This window comes from Paroedura picta, chromosome 8 (genome assembly GCF_049243985.1).
Source record: "Paroedura picta isolate Pp20150507F chromosome 8, Ppicta_v3.0, whole genome shotgun sequence".
Classification (NCBI taxonomy): Eukaryota; Metazoa; Chordata; class Lepidosauria; order Squamata; family Gekkonidae; genus Paroedura; species Paroedura picta.
This window is the reverse complement of record NC_135376.1, coordinates 100,237,695-100,258,095: the sequence shown is the minus strand read 5'-3', so window position 1 is coordinate 100,258,095 and position 20,401 is coordinate 100,237,695. Positions and strand designations below refer to the sequence as shown.

The window sequence follows — 20,401 nt, the reverse complement described above, 5'->3', positions numbered from 1 at the left end:
CCAAGTAACAGGTTTGCTGGATGGGGGAAATTCGGTTGATGTCATTTACTTGGATTTTAGTAAAGCTTTTGACAAGGTTCCCCATGATGTTCTGATGGATATGTTGAAGGACTGCAATCTGGATTTTCAGATAGTTAGGTGGATAGGGAATTGGTTAGAGAACCGCACTCAAAGAGTTGTTGTCAATGGTGTTTCATCAGACTGGAGAGAGGTGAGTAGCGGGGTACCTCAGGGCTCGGTGCTCGGCCCGGTACTTTTTAACATATTTATTATCTAGATGAGGGGGTGGAGGGACTATTCATCAAGTTTGCAGATGACACCAAATTGGGAGGACTGGTAAATACTGCGGAAGATAGTGACAGAGTTCAACGAGATCTGAACACAATGGAAAAATGGGCAAATGAGAACAAGATGCAATTTAATAAAGATAAGTGTAAAGTTCTGCATCTGGGTCAGAAAAATGAAAAGCATGCCTACTGGATGGGGGATACGCTTCTAGGTAGCACTGTGTGTGAACGAGACCTTGGGGTACTTGTGGATTGTAAACTAAACATGAGCAGGCAGTGTGATGCAGCGGTAAAAAAGGCATATGCCGTATCAACAGGGGCATCACATCAAAATCACAAGATGTCATAGTCCCATTGTATACGGCACTGGTCAGACCACACCTGGAGTACTGTGTGCAGTTCTGGAGGCCTCACTTCAAGAAGGACGTCGATAAAATTGAAAGGGTACAGAGGAGAGCGACGAAGGTGATCTGGGGCCAAGGGACCAAGCCCTATGAAGATAGGTTGAGGGACTTGGGAATGTTCAGCCTGGAGAAAAGGAGGTTGAGAGGGGACATGATAAGTATTTGAAGTATTTGAAAGGTTGTCACTTGGAGGAGGGCAGGATGCTGTTTCTGCTGGCTGCAGAGGAGAGGACACGCAGTAATGGGTTTAAACTTCAAGTACAACGATATAGGCTAGATATCAGGAAAAAGTTTTTCACAGTCAGAGTAGTTCAGCAGTGGAATAGGCTGCCTAGGGAGGTGGTGAGCTCCCCCTCACTGGAAGTCTTCAAGCAAAGGTTGGATACACACTTTTCTTGGATGCTTTAGGATGCTTAGGGCTAATCCTGCGTTGAACAGGGGGTTGGACTAGATGGCCTGTATGGCCCCTTCCAACTCTATGATTCTATGATTCTATGAAATGATTATTGATAAAAGCATTTTAGAGATTATGCAACACTTATATTTAGATTCAACTGCCCAAGTGTGTTGTAGGTATGAAGGACGTCTAACAACCTAACTTGGAGAAGGATGCAAGACAGGGATGTTTACTAGCTCCTATTAAATTTAATTTATTGGTGATTAGCTATCAGAAATCTAAGATGTTGGTTTTCACCAGAAACAGGATATTGAGCTCATTATAGTCAGTGAACAGGCTCAATATTGAGGAAATTTTAGTGCTTTCTCCTACTTGAGGTTCCTGTTTTCAGCAGACTTGTCTGGAATCCTTAGCTTATAATAGTGGTTAATAAAGCAAAGCCCTGCACTAACGCAGTCAGGTTTTGGTAATGGGTATGTGTGAGTACATTCCTCAATTTGGATTAAAGTGAGATTCAGGAGGGTCACCATCTTGGTCTGAAGCAAGAGAATCAAGTTTGAGTCCAGTGGCAGATTTAAGACCAACGAAGTTTCATTCTGGGTTGAAGCTCTCATGTGTATTTCTTCAGATACATTGACACAGACTTCCTGAAGCCTTACAGGTAGGTAGGGGAGGGGGCGGGGATTAGCAGCGAGAAAGGGCTAATTAGAGTCAAGATGCACCCCAAAAATGAAGAAAGCATATTCCCTCTACTGGTCAAGATTTACAAATCAATGAGCCTCTAAAGGAATAAAAGGAAAGAGCATTTTCATGTTCTCTATGAGTCTCTATGAGCCTTTTCACATCCCCATTTTCCTCACTTATGTGTTCCTGTTGCTTGGGGCGGGGGCTGTTCTGTTCAGCACCCTTTCCACACTGTTGGTGCTGCTCCGGGCTGCCACTGATTCTTTGTGACGGGGCAGTTAGCCTGCCTCTGCCTGGGTACAGATGGCGAAAGATTTTCCCAACCGGACCCAGTCCGCCCCAGATTACTGCCTCCACACGAGGCATACAGGGCAGACAGGTTCTGCCATACTTCAGGGCATCACATCAAAATCACAAGAGGTTTTATGCCAATAAAGGTTTACCACCACCACCACCACCACTAGTACTACTACTACTACTACTACTACAGTGGATGAGTGATAGGGTTGTGAGTGTCCTGCATAGTGTAGGGGGTTGGACTAGATGACCCATGAGGACCCTTCCAACTCTATGATTCTATGCCAGACATAAAGCAACGTAATACTGAATTGACCACTAGAGGGAGCACATGTGCACAGCTCCCCCAGGCAACAGGAACACAGAAGTGAGAAAAATGAGAAAGCAGAAAAGCTTTCCTATTATAGGAATAGCTATGCTGGTCAAACCACTGTTTATTAAACCATTTGCAATAGTGCAGAAGCTAGGCTAGGACAAGAGATTTGGCAATATATAGCAAAGCAGCTAGGGCTGTTGACTGCAGCTATTAAAGCTAGTACAAGCTCAGCAGGTGTTTGGCACTGCACTGTGAATGAGGTCTATTCTGGCCTCCATTCCTGTTGAACAGCTTCCTCAAAGAAGCCAAAAGAGGTGCAAGGACAGTCATGAGTAATATCTGCAGATGAAGTCCATTAGAATCTCTGATGCAAGTTGAATGCAATAGAGAATCAGTAGGAAGATAAGGCAATCCTTTTATCTTTTGGTCTTAAAATTTTTCTCTTCTTAGTTTCCAGGCCCAGAATTCATTGTTCTGTCCAGTGAACCTCCAATCTCTCTGCAGCTGCCTGGATCAATCATGGTATGTCTGAAAGCAGTTGGACTGACATGAACATTTTTGTGATGCCTCCCTGAGCCTTTTGCTACTTGAACCAGGAATTTGCACCTTTTGTGCACTACCAAAAATTATGTTGCCAACGTTCAGGCCAATGTGTGACAAAGCAGAAAGTAACAGATTGGCTGTACTTAGGATTCTGTACACAAATTCCAGTTCTCTGATGACAACACCAATTCTGTGACCTGGGCTGTTATCTCAGAATCGATAACATTTAGGCTAGAGTAACTCTGCATTGGATTTCACTGTAAATTATCTATATGGTGTACATTTGCATATCTCTATAGGGAACACCATGGGGAAATTACAAAAGAGGGCAGAGTATAGGGGGAGGGGGAGGGGTATAGGGGGAGGGGGAGGGGAGGGGGCACAGTTCTAATCCATTCAACAACAGACAGACATGGATAGAGGTGTCAGTCACTCCGGACGTTATAGAACAGCAGCAGGAAAATAAGTATAAAGTATCTGTGCCCTTGCAAGATGCTTCAGGAAGTCTTGGGGAAGAGGCAAGCCCTCGTTATCACAACATGCCTGTGTACTTGCCAGAAAGGCAGTTGCCTGCTGGGCTGGAACCAGGGAGATGGCAGCCCCATGGCACAATGGCAGGATTCACAAATTCATACTGCACCAGGAATGTTTTCCTCTCCAGTTTTGTCTCTATTGAAGCACCACTTGCATATATGCTAGGGACCCGTGCAATGAAAAGTAGTAGTTTCAAGTTTATTGTACAGCCATAGGCCACTACAAAGCACAAAAGACAACTATAAGCATTAAATGCAGATAATTGCACATACACTGGAATTCATACAACAGAATATCACAGATCACCAAAATCAGCCATCACCCTTCACCTTAGACCTTATCTGTCTGGCAGCCAGAGCAAACAGTGTGACTCTATGGATAATTATCTGACAATAGAAGAATCATCTTCTCGGAATCTGGAATGCCAGGGGTCATTATGGGTAATCTACTAAGAAATCTCAGTCTGGGTTCCACGTAGAAGTTACAATTCAATATATCATGGGTCAGATCTTTTATCCCCCCTTTGCCACAGCTGCATAGGCATTGCTCACGTGGTTGACTCACCTAGTTTCTGTGATTCCTATTAAGTCCTCTATTAGGACTACTAGTTCCTCCTGCATTCTTTGTGTTTTGGCTTTTGAACTTCCTTGCAAATTAGTAGTACTCTGCTTATGTACCATTCCCTGTATATTCTCAATCTTCTCATCTTGCCATCACACCAAGTTCTGAATTTACATCTCGCTCCCCATTTTGATCTAGTTTAAAGCCCTCTTCACCAGGTTTGCAAGGGTTCTCCCAAAAATACTTTTTCCATCCCTTGTGAGGTGCATACCATCTCCTGATAATAGCCCCTCATATTGACATCGTAGACCATGATCCAGAAAACCAAACCTTTCCAGACGACTCCAGTGATGTAGCCAGTCATTTACTTGCATGATGTTTTTCTCCCTTCCTAAGCCATGGCCACTCACAGGAAGGACTGATGAAAACACAACCTGTGCTCCCAGGTCTCCAAATCCACAAAGTCTTTCTTTATATGTTCCATACTCTGCTGGGCAGTATTATTTGTTCCTACATGGATGAGAAGGAAGGGATAATGATGAGCCTGTCCAGCTGTTCTGTGATATCTTTTATGTGTGCATGCATACTGGAGGGGAGGGGAGATACACTTCCAGGTAGCAGTGTATGTGAATGTGATTTTGGGATACTGATTGAGTGTAAATATGAGCAGATAGTGGGATGCACCATAAAGAAGGTGAATGCAGCCCTGGACTTTATCAACAGGGGCATCACGGCAATATCTCAAGATGTCATAGTCTGACTGTATGCCACATTGGACAGACTGCAACTGGAGTACTGTGTGTAGTTCTGGAGGCCTCACTTCAAAAAGAACATGGACAGAATTGAGAGGGTGCAGAAGAGAGCAATGAGGATCATCCGGGGCCAAGCCGAATGAGGAAAGGCTGAGGGACTTGGGAATGCTCAGCCTGGAGAAGAGGATGTTGAAAGGGGACATGATCTGTCACTTGGAGGAGGACAGGGAAAGGTTCCTGTTGGCAAAAGAGGATAAGCCCCAAAATAATGGCTTTAAACTATGTGTAGAACAGTACCAGTTAGATATCAGAGGAAAAAAATTCACAGCCAAAGTAGTTCAGCAGTGGAATGGGCTGTCTAAGGAGATGGGGAGCTTCAAGCAGTGGCTGGACAGAAACCTTTGATGCTTGAGACTGATCCTGCATTGAGCAGGGGGCAGGACTAGAAGGCCTGGATGACCCCTTCCCCCTCTAGGATTCTATGAGTAGATCAGCAGAGGAATGGGCTGACTAAAGAGTTGGTGAGCTCACCCTCACTGGTGGTCTTCAAGCAGCAGCTGGACAGATCCTTATCCTCGATTCTCTAGGCAGGGTGTGTGACTAGATAGCCTGTATGGCCCCTTTCATCTCTGATTCTAGAAAAACCTGCAATTTAAATCTGCCAGTAGATATGCCAGACATAATGTGATGTAATATCAAATCAACTGCTAGAGGGAGCAAAACATGGGTGGAATAGCCCCACCCCCAACAGGAGTGAGGAAAATGAGACTGATGAAAACCCTTCCATCACCACAGTGAATGCTTTTGTATTTGCCGTGGCAATGGAAGCTGCAGAAGATCATCAAGATGTTGCTATCAAGACAGATACTTATTTTTGAAAGAAACAGGCTGGGTTAATCCAGATCTCCCCACCCTCCCACCTCAAACTAAGGGCCATTCCACACAGCTGGTAGAAATCCATAATCAACACTGAATAATCCACTGCTGTGTATTGCAGCATTCCTTCGTCATTTCACACCTGCCCCAAAACTCCATTCTTCTAGCGCGACTGTTCCTCCTCCAGCGTTCCTCACTTCCTTCCGGTTCTTGCCGAGGAGCAATGAAAATGCCACAAAGTCCCCCCCCCCCCAACCTCGAGCCTGCCAGTCAACCGGACAACCAATCAGCCTCAGCTTGTCTAGCAAAGCAAACAAGCCTCCCCCCTCCTTTTTCTTTTTAAAAACACAGAATTAATCGTTGCAACGCAATTTCATTTGTTCACAGAGGTATGGATAACTGTCACAGGTCTGTCTTCAAGTTTTGATAGTTTCATAGCGCAAACTTATATGTAGAGACTGCAGCCTGTTTGACTTGCCCCGTGCTTAGCTGTTAAGGAGTTGATTCCATAAACATTAATCAATCTGCCCTTTCTGAGTGGGGCAAGGAACAGGGTGCAAATCTCCCCAAACAGCAGCCCCTTCTCAGAAGCAAAGAGGTGGTGCTTTGGGGCCAAAAGATTTGTCAGTGATTTACAACAAAAAAAACAAACCACAAAGGCAGCAGAGTCTGTGAGAGAAGGACACTTTATTTTAATCTCTGGCTTGGATGTTAGCCTGGGCTCCATCTAGTGGCAGCTGTCAGAATATCAGCTGGACTCTTTTTTTTTCTGAGGCTGGTGCTGAAGGGGTGTATTGGGAGTGTTCCATCACCAAGAGAGGAAGGGTGTTTTTTAGGGCTAGGTCCAGCTGAAGTGGGGGAGTCGGCCCAAAGGTGGTAGAGAGAACCCCTGGAAGCAGGCGGGATCTCACCCTTGTGGCCTGACCCACCTCACCAGCTGCTAGGATAGGTTGGGTGGGGGGGAGGGAGGTAACAAGGATAGTGGGGTAGGGAGGGCTAGGGGGGGTTAGCACAGCTGGGGGGAGAGGATCTAGCTTAGGAGGGGTTAGGAACTGGCGTCCTCTCTTGGGGGGGCGGTGGGATATGGAGTGGGGGGCTCAACCCAATGGGGGTGCAAACAAAGGGGCCAGGATCCCAACGATCTTGGGTCTGGGGCGCTTTGGCGGGAGAGGAGGTTTGACAAGAGAAGGATTGGGAGCACTGGTGTCCTGTGTCGGGCCCGGCCGTGGAAACACAGCCGGCGCCCTGGGTGTGCTTGATTCCCTTCTAACCTTCATCCCATCCCCAGGGATGTGAGGGTGGAGGCTAAAGGAAAGGGTCTGACATTGGTCTTGTGCAATGCAAGGTCGATAAAGAACAAGGCTGCAACCCTGCAGCATTTTTTTTGCAGAGTCGAAGGCTGAGCTTGCTTGCGTGACGGAGACCTGTCTGAGAGATGGAGAGGAGTGGCCTTGAGAGAACTGGCCCCAGCAGGTTATTCTGTCCTCCAGCAATCCCGGACCCACAAAAGGGGAGGGGGGGTGGCTATTCTGGTCCAGGAGACCTTCTCCTACAGGGCTCTCCCGGAAATTAGTGGAGTGTGTTGGTATTGGCAGCCCCATTGGCAGCTCGGTCAAGAGCTTGGCTGTCTGGTTGGTATACCGTCCACCCAACGCGCCACCAGACGCCCTGCCCCGCCTTCTGGAGGTGGCAGCCGCCTGGGCATTGCAATTTCCCAGGCTTTTAATCCTGGGTGATTTCAATGTCCATGCGGACACGCCCTCTTCAGGTATAGGTGGGGACCTGGTGTCATCCATGGCGACACTAGGGGTTTCGCAATTTGTTGCTGGGCCCACCCATCACACCATACTCGAATTGATTTTCGGTGCCGGGGTAAAGGTGGATCTGGATATAACTTTGGCTGTGCTGTGTTCAGACCACTGTGCCCTGTGGGCCCAGCTCAGTATACCACCCCCTCCCCAGTTGGGCGGCGGGCATTCCGCAGGGCCTGTAAAATGGAGCTCTTCTGCCAGGTCTATAGTTGAGGCTGGGATTGGCGAGGAAGAACATTGCTCCCCTGGGGGTTTGAAGTAGTCATCATTACCCTCCCTCCCCCAATGCCCTTGTTTGGGTAGGGGAGAGTGGTATTTTCCGCCGTGTTGGGTATTTTTATAGTCTTTTAGCGGGGGGGGGGGGGTTAACAGGGGATTTTTACTGTTACCCGCCACGAGCCTGTAGGGAGTGACGGGAAATAAATGGAATAATAATAATAATAATAATAATTGTGTGTGTGTGTGTGTGTGTGTGTGTGTGTGCGTGGAGGGGGAAACAGACTGGAAAGAAGTAAAAACAAAAAAATTTATGCCTTGGAGAGTTGATTCCAACTGAGGTATTTGCCCTTCCCTAGCTGTGTCTGGATCTGCCAACCTCACCCCCCCCCATCCCCTTCCAGCAGCCAGAGGTGACCTGTCAACCCTGGGGGGGGGGTAACCTGTAGTTTCCTGCCATTTGCAAACAAAAAACAAGGGGGGTTATTTTGCTGGATATCTACATGCCCCCACTGTCCAGGGCTCGCCCACGGAACGCTGCCGCACCATTCGCGTCTCCCCCCAGTCCCCGCGCCGCCACGAGGACCTGTCATTCGGCCGCAACTTGCCCCGCAATCGCCGCCGCCCAGTTCGCTCGCCTTCTTTCCCGGCCGCAAAGCCGTGGGAGGGCCCGGGGGTAGAGGGCTTCGTCACCAGGAAAAGAGCTGGGCCGCTGTGTCGCGCACCTGCTGCCACAGGTCCTTTCCCGGCCGCCAGGAAGGGCGGACAAGTATAAAAAGCGACGCGCACTTCAGGCCACTCCACTGCCTTGTGCTGACGAGCCTTGCCGCCGAAGACAGCTGCGGCTCCTTTAAGAAGCATTTGTCTCTCATCTAAGGTGGCGTGTTTTGCGATGACATTTGAGTGGTGAACTAACAAATATGCATTGCTCCTCTCCTGTATATTTTTTTTATAAGCATTTTTTTAATTGTTATTTGTTCTTATAAAGCATTTACGGAAAAACAAAAAACAACAAAGCGACCAGCTGATAAGTATCGTCAATACACGTATATCATACTTAATGTAGTCTGATATTATCTCAAGAGATATATAGTCGGTTCCCATTACGTATTGGACCTAATCTAACAGTTACTGCTGTCTTTCTTAAGAAAGTCCAAATAATCACTCCACTGTTCATCATATTACTCTCCTGTATATTTTTAAAAAGATATTTTGCTTGCGACCCCCAATGAAAAAGAACAAAAAATAAAATGTGACACACGCACTCAAATAAAGAGCAAGGGGGTTCTGAATAGACTTGCGATTATGTGTTGCTACTCAACATTCTCCATTTTTAAAAAACACCCGCCTCCCATCCCCCAGAAGCCATGGATACGGGAGCAGGGGAGGGACATTTCCGTGGCAAAAAGAGTACTGGAAACCTCACTGAAACCTAACGGGTGATTGCACCATTTGTCAGGATTTTGCCCAGGGGAATGCAGTTTAACCGATTTCCCTGCTTTCGCTTTAAATTGGTAAATGGAGCGAAACTGGGACAGGAGGCTGACGGCGTCATCTAAAACCATGATTTTAAAGCAACAGCATCTGGTAATGATTTCGCTGAAATTCCCTTGTGCGAAATGGCCCTAAGTAACATACTCATCCTTTTCTCCTTAATATTTTCTAGTCAAAGAAAGGGAAATCGTTTCTTTCTCAAAGAGATGTCAATGTGATTCTGCCAAATGGACAATGCTTAGAGGTGAAGTGTGACATTAAAACAAAGGCACGAGTTGTCTTTGAGACAGTTGTGGCATACGCCAATCTTATGGAACCTTTTTACTTCGCCTTAGCCTGCATGAGAGGTATGGAGTCTCTCTTTTCCCATTGCTCAGAATAGGTGGGAAGGGGGCATTGCTTCATCTTAGTTTTTGATGGGAAAGCATTTTGAGAACATACCATGAGAAGATCCCATCCTAAGAGCATATTGTGCTCTGAAATACATTCGAAAAACATGTTTTTAGGACTCTTCTTTCTAACCACAGTGTTCAGATGTAAGCCCTTCTTCAAAAACTTGTCATCCTTTGAAGCTGATTTCCAAAGCCATTGGTGACCAGCAGAATTACTCGTCAGTTAATTGTATTGACACATGATTTAAGCAACGTGTCAATCCAATCAATAATTTATTATAATCACGTACTGCCAGAATAAAACATAAATTAAAAGTCCCAAAACTCTGAAGACCGTTTCCACACAGGGAACTTTGGTGCCCTGTCTCCTGTGAAGGAGCACAAATCTGGCGTAGATGAGGTGCACTGGTCCAAATACTCCGCCATGTGGGAGCAGGAAGAGGTGAAGCAACCTGCCTCGACTTAGTGTCCAGATTGCAGCCCAGTGTGAATCCTCCAGTGTGGAAAAACGGGGTTATCATGTTACAGTGCTGTTTCTAGCAGTCTAGCAGTCTTCCGCATTGCATTATAGCAGCATTGTAACACGATAACCCGCTTAACAAAAACAAAACACATCCAGTATACTTTGGGGGGGGGAGGTGATCAAGGATGCAGAATGGTGGAATGGTGGAATTAAGGGGAACAACAAAAAAAGTACGCACCATTTTGCAAAAAAAAATTGAAAAGGGAAAGGGAGCAAAGCATGATGGGAGGATGCCTCCATTGGACTCCGATGCGGGAAGTATATAACAAATTTCAGCCTGGGAAACACGGGGAGGAAAGCCCAAATGCAGAAACGTAAAGTGGAAATGGTCTCTCTTTCATGAGGTTTCATGGACTAGAGGCTGCTTCTTTCTGATGAGATTAGTGGATCCTCATTATACAGATGTTTTATGCAGAAGCTGTAGAAAGGGAAAAAAGACTGAATAGTCCAAGTTACTGCACACAAAAATGCAAAAGCTCATGTTGAAGTGTGCAGTGAGATCTGTGCCCTCATTCCTGCTTCAGAAGTCCATTGTCAGTTAGAAAATATTTTATATATTTTATTTTTTGCAACAAAAAAAGGAGGTAGCAGAAACAACAACATTTGTTTTACTGTATTATTCAAGATCCAAGTGGGTGGCCATGTTGGTCTGAAGCAACACAACAAAATTTGAGTCCAGTGAGGCACCTTTAAGGCCAACAAAGATTTATTCAAGGCGCGAGCTTTTGTGTGCATGCACTCTTCCACATTTGAATTAAACTTCGTTGGTCTTAAAGATGCCATTGGACTCAAATTTTGTTGTATTATGCAAGTTAACAGCAGAAGAAAGAATCTACCCTAGGCTATAACAGAGTTAAGCAATGAATAAAGCTAAAAATACAGTTTATCTTATCTCTTCTTTTAATAGTAATCAAACAACCAAAACAACTTGTTCAAGTAAAAGCTTAATATATTGTATTAAATATCTGTATGCAAAACTGTACATTTGTATTAGCAGTCGTCCAATTAGGGACCGGATCCAGGAACACCAGTCCAGACTCAGACACCAGGTAATGGTGATTCAGTTTGTTGAAAAACGACACAAGCCGGAAAATTTGCTATTCTTTGGAGTTGAACAAATCTTGAATGTTGGACACCATAAGATGCACATTAACAAGATCTTGAGACAATGTGAAAGTTTTTATGTAAAGTACAGCGGGCTTAATTTCTAGTTCAAAAATAAATTAAGAAGAGTTAATGAAGCTGATGGTTCTGTCTTTTATTATTTCTTCTATTTCTTTAAATATTTCCCCCCAGAATTCTTTATCTACTGGAAAATCCCACCACATATGAATATAGGTCCCCAAATGGCCACATCCTTTCCAACAGTTTTTGTTTAGAGAAGCTCTTAGATAAGATAATTGGTGTATAAATACCATTTCTGAATAACTTTTAAACCATGTTCTTGAACATTCCTAGATATTGAAGGGGATTTGTTTAAATAGTGTATAGCATTCCTCTTCTTTTATTTTAATATGAAGTTCTGATTCCCATATTTCCTTTATGGATTGTGAATTTGGCAGCCACTTATCTAATAGTATTTTGTATAATCTTTTTTTTTTAATAAGATTTTTATTTTTGTTTTCCAAGATTAAAGATAATAAAATACAGGCAATCTACATTGTTAATACAGAAAAAGAAAGGTTATGCTCTTCATTTGATACATTTAGTCCCCCGTTTCAATCCCCTTTTGTAATATTTAAAGATAATACAATGCAAATAATCTACATTATTGATACAGAAAGAAAAAGATTATGTTCTTCGTTTGATACACTTGATACCCCGTTTCAATCCCCTTTTAACTTATTTTCTTGGGTAGATCAGATAAGAGCCCCATTGTTCTTGAAAAGCCTCTTCTCTTCATTTAAATTATAAGACTCCACATGGCTACAATATTATAGACTTTTACCCAAAGCTTATAAACTTTTTCACCTTTCCACCACATTTAAAAAGAGAAGTTTCAACATTTGTTTGCATAGTTTTTAACACTTTTAACAATCATAAACAATTTGTACTTAACGTGGTCTTAGAGCCATCCTCATTTCCACTAGGGAAAAGAAAACAAAAGAATAAAAGCCTACTTAGTTGTACGGAAAAAGAAATATATATATATATGTATAGGTTGTTAAGGTTGTAAGCTATATAAGTGTACATTATTAAATACAAAAAATGATAAAATAGAGTCTTCATTAGTTTGTGAAATAAGGTCTTCGTTAGTTACATTTACACCTCCTCAGTTAGGTGCCTCCTGTTAGTTATGCTTTAAGTTTAAGCTGAGAGTCACTACAGAGATATGTTAATTCAAATTCAGCTTGCCTATATGGCTACTGAAGAAAGCAGGAGGAGGCTTAAGGGAGTTTCATATCGAGGCCTGCCGCATCTTGTTGTTCCCACTGACCCATGTTCGAGTGGAGTTGTAGTCTTTCCCTCGGAGTATACATCGGTGAATCTTGAAACAGTTGTACCTCCTGGGCTCCAAGATCGGTACAGTTTTTTTTCCAAGAAGCTCCTTTCAGTCGATTACTTTCACAGCAGATCCATATATCTTTTGATTGGTTCTTGTATACTGTTGCTTTGGAGTGGCTGTATGTCTTCTTGGGTAGGGAGTCCTTATCTAGGCTGCAAAGCTCCGGCATCCCCTTTTCCATCTCCATAGTTTCCAATTTCTCTTCTACTGGTAATTTTCCACCTTGTTTAGAGCTATCATCAGCCACTGTTAATGATTCATCATTCCTGTTGGAGACTTCTTCCTTGCCGCCCTTGAACTCCTTGAGCATATCTTCACCTTGTTTAGAGCTGTCATCAGCCACTGTTATTGATTCATCATTCCTGTTAGAGACTTTTTCCTTACCACCCTTGAACTCCTTGAGCATATCTTTAAGTAAGCCATCTATATGTGCTTTCAGGTCTTCCGTCTGTAGTTCCAGTAGATAAGCAAATCTCTTTAGCATGGACATTTTGTAGGCAATTTTGCATATAACCAGTAGAGGTCCTACGGAGTCCAAACGAAGAGCCACCGTCTGTTTTGATATTAAAGTAATGTCTCACCAGCTGTCGTCCGTCGCTTTAATGACCTGTTGAAGCTTTTCCAAGCCAGTTCTTGTTCTGGCAAGCAGCTCTCGCGAGATTCTTGTATCTGTTTTTTCAATCTCCGATTTATAAACAGTGGCGAGGGGATGTTCTGGCTACCTTAACTCCTTTCTTTACCTTCTCTCACTTATCTTCCTGTCTCTCTAGCTTGCTTAAGTTAAAGAAAGCAGCTTTGCACGCCGAGAGTTTGTTCCAGGAGAGAAGGTGCCGGGGGAAACCCCCACTCACTGTTTGTAGGCTCGATCTGATGTCTGCCAGTTGTTTTCACTCCGGAGTTGTGATGAGTCAAAAGTCTTGCAAGGAGGAATCCAATTAGCTTTGAAGATTAGAGTAAGAGCTGTGTAGATTGCAGAGTTGTAAGGAAAGATGAAAGTTTTAAAATGGCGAACGGCACTTACTGGACCCTGTGCACACTGAGCTTGCGTTCCAGGGAATATTAATTTCCCTGCGGAACAGAGAGGCCCCAGAGATTCACAAGGAATTCCTGAGTAGATGGTGGGTGGGTTTGCGTACCCAAAACCCGATTCTGTCAATCACAGCAGCGATTGACCCTCAGTGGAACAGGAGCTCGAAGTATTCGAGCTATCTAAGTGCCATAGCTCCGCCCATCAGTATTTTGTATAATCTTGATATTAATTTCCCTTCTGTGGTTTCAAATTTTTCAATTAATTCTTCAACTTCTGTTAAAGATCTATTCATTTGTTTTTTTAGTTTCTTTCTTTTCAAAGAAAGAATGTAATTGATATCTCAGAAACTATTTATGCCCAGGAGGAAAAAAACTTTCTATATCTAATAGAGTTCCTTCTCCATCTGCTTCTAATGCTTCCATAATATTTTTACAATATAATTGTTTACCAGGGTATCCTATAGAATCCATGTCATAGTTTTTAAATGATTGAAAGTTAGGATGATAAATATTAGGTAAAAGGGGAGTGATCCCAGGGTACAATTTTTTCCTCCATTTTTTCCTAATCAATATTGGGCTATGTAGGGTGGTCATCGAACTAAAATTAAAATTTCTCTCTGGACTAAGCTTCCCCACATCTTTGAGCTAAAGACCAATATATAATTAAAATTTAAATGGAGAATAATAGATAAGAGGTTATTACTAAGTGTTATAATTTTCAAATGGTAATAGATTTATGAGTTCTGAAATGTTGTTATTTTATTTTAGATCATAGAATTAGTGAAAGACTAGATCCTCAGCACATACTATTGGTTGGTAAGACTTGGTCCTTTAGTATTTTTATCTTGCAAAAACCTAGCTTTTGATTAATACTCACATTTTAATTTGTAGGATATCTAAAGAAACAATGCCATTTGATGACTTTATGCTCATAAAATAGTTATAGGAGGTATGTAATGTTTGAAATTGGAATAACTGTAAGGAAAAATATGTTCTCTTTTGTACTTAGGAAATAATGACTGACAAGAATGTTCTGACTGTAATCTTTTGTATTCAGGAAATAACTACTGTTGAAAATGCTACATTGAAAATGGTATAAATCTAGAGTCCGTTTTGGTTGTTTGAAGAAGAAGAGATTAAAAGAAGAGATAAGAATCTGTATTTTTATCTTTATTCATTGTTAAATTGCTTTAACTCTTAGTTATAGCCTAGGGTAGGTTCTTTCTTCTACTGTGATATTCATTTTGAACCGGCCTCTTTTCATAGGGTATTATGCAAGTCATGCAAACCTTTTCAAAATAAGCATGTGGGATGGAGGATGCTCCTGGGCTCAGTTTTCCTTCAGGCATCAAATTACTTCCAGGCTCTGCTTTTTCTAAGCTGCTCTTTGGAATGCAGGACCAAAATTGGCATTGTAAACAAAACTGCACACTTTTAAATTAATTACAATCAAATAGAAGGAGGAGGGGAGGAGGAGGGGGGAGGAGGAGGAGGTTCTTATATGCCGCTTTTCTCTACCCGAAGGAATCTTAAAGTGGCTTACAGTTGCCTTCCCTTTCCTCTCCCCACAACAGACACCCTGTGAGGTGGGTGAGGCTGAGAGAGCCCTGATATTCCTGCTCAGTCAGAACAGCTTTCTCAGTGCCGTGGCAAGCCCAAGGTCACTCAGCTGGCTGCATGTGGGGGAGCGCAGAATCGAACCTGGCATGCCAGATTAGAAGTCCGCACTCCTAACCACTACACCAAACTGGCAAAACTCTGCAAAGGATGGCATTGTAATCAACATGGATTTTTTAAATCTATTATTTGGTGTCTATAGATAACTCTTTTGAGGGGTTTTTTTGTTGCTTTTCCTCTGTCAAGTCACAGCCAACTCGTGGTGATCCCTCTCTGGGGTTTTAAGACAAGAAATGCTCAGAGATGGTCTGCCATTTCTCTGCCTCAGCATAGTGACCCTGGAGTTCCTTGGGGGTCTTGCCTCCAAGTACTGACCAGGGCTCACCCTGCTTAGCTTCCAAGTTCTGAAAAGGTCTGGCTAGTCTAGGCAGTCCAGCCACCTGGGTTAGCAGTTTAAAAAGAAATTCATCATAACTTCCAGTTTTAAAAAAAAAATTGCATCCCTTCCAGTTACTGATTTGTTGGAGGAACTGATGGCAAAAATATTAAAGAATCAGTTTTTGAAAAAAATATGCCCAGTTTCATTAATTCATTTCATTCTCATCTGAGTTGTAGAGAGAAACCCAAACAATGGGGACACCCACAGCTGAAATTCCAAGGTTTGTAGGAAATCTGACTTCCTCCCAAAAAGTACTTATTTGGGGATTTCAGTGTATCTCAAAAGATTATAGCAAAATTTTGTATCAACAGAAAGAGGGGAAAGAGAAAGTTCAGCTATGTATATCAGAGCAGTGGTCCCCAACCTGCGGGCCGCGGCCCGGCGCCGGGCCGCGAAGGCCATGGCGCCGGGCCGCAGCTCCCTCTCCCCGCCCCCCCTCCCCGCAGTAAAAAACTTCCCAGGCCGCAAGCTTGCGGCCCGGGAAGCTACTTACTGCGGGAGGGCGGGGAGAAGGAATCGGGGCCGGGCTGCGCTCGTGCAGGCCGCGCCCGCGCGGCCCGATCCGCGGGCGTGGCTCGCGGGCGCGGCCCGATCCGCGGGCGTGGCTTCCGGGCGCGGCCCGCGGGCGCGGCTCGATGCGCGGGCACGGCCCGCGGGCGCGGCCAGAAGCGTGGGCGTGGCCCGCGCGGGCGCGGTCCCCGCGGGCGCGGCCCGATGCCCTGCCGGTCCCCAGCCTAATAAAGGTTGGGGACCACTGTATCAGAGCACCCAAATGATATTCAAACACCAGTGATGATGAACAGAAAAAGGGTTGGGAAGGTAGTTAATCCAGTGGAGGTAAAAGGAGAATCCTGTGTGTGTGTGTGTGTGTGTGTGTGTGTGTGTGTGTGTGTGTGTGTGTGGTGGGGGCAGACTGTAGGGGATGGGCATAGGAGGGTGAGGAGGGCCCATGGGAGAAGGGAGTAGAACCTACAGGTTGAAAAGGAGAGCCTGCAGGGTGGTGTGGGTTGAAAGGAAAAGGTGGGGGGAAAGGAAAAGGAGAGTTCTTCGATCCTGCCTTGAGCATGGGGTTGTACTAGAAATCAAAGGTGGCCAAACTGTGGCTCTACATGGACTACAATTCCCATGAGCTCCTGCCAGCATTTGCTGTGGCTCACGGGAATTGTAGTCCATGGACATCTGGAGAGCCACAGTTTGGCCACCCCTGATCTGTATGGCTCCTTCCAACTCTATGATTCTGAAGTTCCCAATTTCACTCTTTACAAAATCTTCCTTCCTTAGGTAAAGAATTTTTCTTTCTGGATGATGACACCAAGCTTTACAAAGTGGCTCCAGAAGGCTGGAGTGGCCAACCCAAAAAGAAAACAGCCATCATCAATTTCACTCTCTTCTTGAGGATAAAATTCTTCGTTGATGACTTCAATGTCATACAGTAAGTGTTTCGTCTCCCCACCCAGCCCGGTGGTCCTCCCTGGAGAGGGGTGTCCCTTTGCCATGCCTGACTCTTTTCTTTTGCAGGAAGGCCCTGACCAGGCACCAGTTTTACCTGCAGCTTCGGAAAGACCTACTGGAGGAGCGCTTGCTTTGTAGCAATGAGGTCATGCTTCACTTGGGCGCCTTAGGCTTACAAGCAGAAATGGGAGCTTGTGCTCCAGAGGTATAGTTCAAGACTACCTTTTTGCACAGCTAGACAAAGGCCAGCTAACAAGCTGTGCCCAGCACTGAGGAATGCCATAGCAGGTCCAGTTGTGGTCACATCCTTCTGCCTTTCAGACCCCAATCCCTTATTGTCTGACAGATTGAGGGTGGCTGTGCTGGCTGGCAGTAGAACAGCGAGGCTCAAGTTTGGTAGCCCCTCAGAGAGCTTCTCCATCTTTGCCAAGACCTTTTCAGGCAGCCCAAATCCATATTGCCTGTATCTTGCTGCCTTGTGACTTTGATCCTTCTGAACAAGATAATCTGAAGTAACAGATTTCCTTCTTTGCCTCCCTCTCTTCAACGTCCATGGGAAGACACATTATGAGATTGAAGATTACATGCCTGCAAGCCAAATTGAGAAAATGGGCCCTGATCACATACGGCGGGAGCTTGCCAGGCTGCACCAGGTGGCACACGCTTTCACAGAAGAGGAAGCCGAATGGGAATTTCTCAAGGTATCCTGGAATGTCCCCAAACTCAGGCTATAACCTTGTGAACACTCAACTGCAGCAAAATTTCCTGGGACACAGGGTGGCTGAAAATGCTGAGCAATGCCCTTTCCCAGGTTTTGTGACCCACATACTGTGAAGGGGCTAAATTGCTTAGCATCCAGCAGGGGGCTGTGGGAAGGAATTGCTGGGCTGTGCAAGATCTGTAGTGTGCATGATGAAGAAGGGGCATTGGAAGTAATGTATATTTAGCATGGTTAGATTAAGAACTTCATGGCATTTTTCTAAAGTTTCCTCCTATGTCCTTATTGGCTCATTTGGAGATTTCCTGCTTCTTTGAGCACACTTATACTCACTTTCTGAAAGAATGAATGCAGACCAACAGACAGTTAGGACTGTCTCCTATCTTTCTATGTAAAGTTGTTTCTCCTTGGCCGATTACACATGGGCGTAAAAGGCCAAGAGAGAAGTCATATGGAATTAGGGCAAATCTCTGCTTCCATATGATGTTGGCACCAGGCCGCTGCCCTCAGATCAGGCACCAGAAGCCCCAGACTAAGGGAACTGCTGCCCCTGCACGCATACACATTTCCCCGCAAGGTGTATGTGTGCGTGCGGGACAGCGGCAGCAAGGCCTCATGGGGAAGTATGGGGGGGCAGCAGCAGCAGTGGCAGCTGTAGTGGCAGGCCTCATGCGGAAGCATGTGTGCATGTGTGGGGAGGGAGGCGACAGCGGCACCCACACTTCAGGAGTGTTCATTGAAAAAGAGGCCAAGGCAAGTGGAGAAGGCTGAGTGGCAGGCATATGGACCAGCAGGGGGACTTGTGAGAAGAGGATCAGAAGGGACATGGGGTCTAACAGCTTGGGCTGCGTGACGGCCACGGCCATGGCCCCTCCATATGTTCCTAGCCCTAGCTGCTGGCTGCTTGCTCACCCCTGGGATGCACGATCGAGGGTGGTAAATCCCCTTTCCTGGATTTACCACATCGTGCTTTAAAACTGGCTGCATTGAGAAACAGCCTCTGAATGTTGTTGACGTTATTTGGAGGGGGCTCAATAAGCCAACTGCTTTAGGGGGCTGTGACACAAAAAATTCCTTGTGCGGAAATTGTAACAGTTCTCTTAGGGCTTTTCCACATGCCATAAATATAGTGAAATGCTTACCTGGTGAAGACGCTACGTTTTGGCGTTTCACACAACGTTGCCAACATCCAACATCCAAGCAGCAAATCTCTAGCTACACCCTTCATCTTAAAGCACTTGCTGGGGAAACACATAAGGTGGATTCCCCAACCTAAAAAGTGTGAGCTACAAGAGAGCAACCAGCAGGCCACATGCTAAAGAAATGTATGGAGGTCAAGGAGCGTTATCTCCACCTCCAATGTCCCGCCCTCGCACCTGCCTCCTTCTCATGGGAATGGGATTTTGTTTTTTTTTAAGCAAACTGCCTAGTGCAACGAAGAGGCGTTCAAGTATGCAGGGAAAGCAAAAAATAACTCTTTCCCAACTCGTCACACAAAGGATGCCTCTTTAAAGTCCCCCCCAATCAAGAACGATTCTTCCCCCCCCCCCATCAAAGGACTCAGTAAGGACCCGATCCTACTGCCTGGGCTTTGGTGCCCATGAAAGTCTATGGCGACATAGATTATAATGGGAATTTCAGCATTCCCCTCTTTCCCAGGGCCTGGGTGGGGTGGGGTTTGAGGTAGAGTCTCCAAGCTTTCAGGGTAGCTCCTATGGAGTCTGTCCCATAGAGTAGCGACCCCCAACCTGCGGGCAGCGGACCATATGTGGTCCTTCGACTAATTGGAGGTGGGCCCCAAAGGATGCCTTCCCCCCCCCGGCCCTTTACTTCATCCCCCCCCCGGCCCTTTTATAACACACTTGCGTTGCAGAGAAACAAGCTCAGGGTTCCCATTGATTTGTCATTGTCATGAGTTAAAATAGTGAATATTTTCATGAGTGAAAATAAAATGTTCCTTATGTTCATTGTTGTGGCGTGTCTGTATCTTATTTTGAAGGGATGTTTAAACATTACCATAGTGATCAGAGAGCATTAAGGCAGTGGTTGAGAGTAGAGGAGTAAACTACCCCCCCACCAGGCCTCAGTAAAAGACATTGAGTGGTCCCCGGCGTTGAGTGCTCCCCGGTGATAAAAAGGTTGGGGACCATAGAGTGTAATGAAGGGAAGGGGATATCCTCTTTGGGAGCCCCTAGACATGGGCCCCTTGGACCAATCATTCTGAAATTTGGAGGGGAGTCTGGGAAGAACCTCTCGGAGCTACCTTGAAAGTTTGTAGGGTAGCCCCAACCCCCCGCCCCGGGAAAGGCAGGAATGCTGACATTTCCATTATAGTTGTCTGGATTGATTGACAGATGGAAGAGAGTCACTTATAAGGCATGTGGCTCTCTTCCGTAATTTCCAGCAGCACGTGTGGAGTGTAAGAAGAGTGAAACGGTGGCAGACAAGGTGAGACAGCAGGAAAGGTGAGGAATGGCTGCGGAGCGAGATAACATTTAGCGCTTTGCCATTCCGTTTATTTATTTACTTACTTACTTACTTACTTATTTGGAT

At 45.1% G+C, this 20,401-nt stretch overlaps 1 protein-coding gene across 10 annotated transcripts in view; it reads left to right on the top strand.

Moving 5' to 3' along the window:
* The window catches only part of FRMPD2 (FERM and PDZ domain containing 2), a 229,230-nt gene that overhangs the window by 56,023 nt on the left and 152,806 nt on the right, over window positions 1–20,401 (top strand). For all 10 annotated transcript variants that reach the window (XR_013233792.1, XR_013233793.1, XM_077350968.1 and 7 more), the window contains 5 exons: window positions 2,836–2,907; window positions 9,345–9,519; window positions 16,960–17,110; window positions 17,197–17,335; window positions 17,691–17,831. Coding sequence is in view for 8 of the 10 variants with exons in the window: in XM_077350968.1 (XP_077207083.1) it covers window positions 2,836–2,907; window positions 9,345–9,519; window positions 16,960–17,110; window positions 17,197–17,335; window positions 17,691–17,831 (678 nt within the window). In the remaining 2 variants the exon portion in view is untranslated. The remainder of the gene's footprint in view (window positions 1–2,835; window positions 2,908–9,344; window positions 9,520–16,959; window positions 17,111–17,196; window positions 17,336–17,690; window positions 17,832–20,401) is intronic.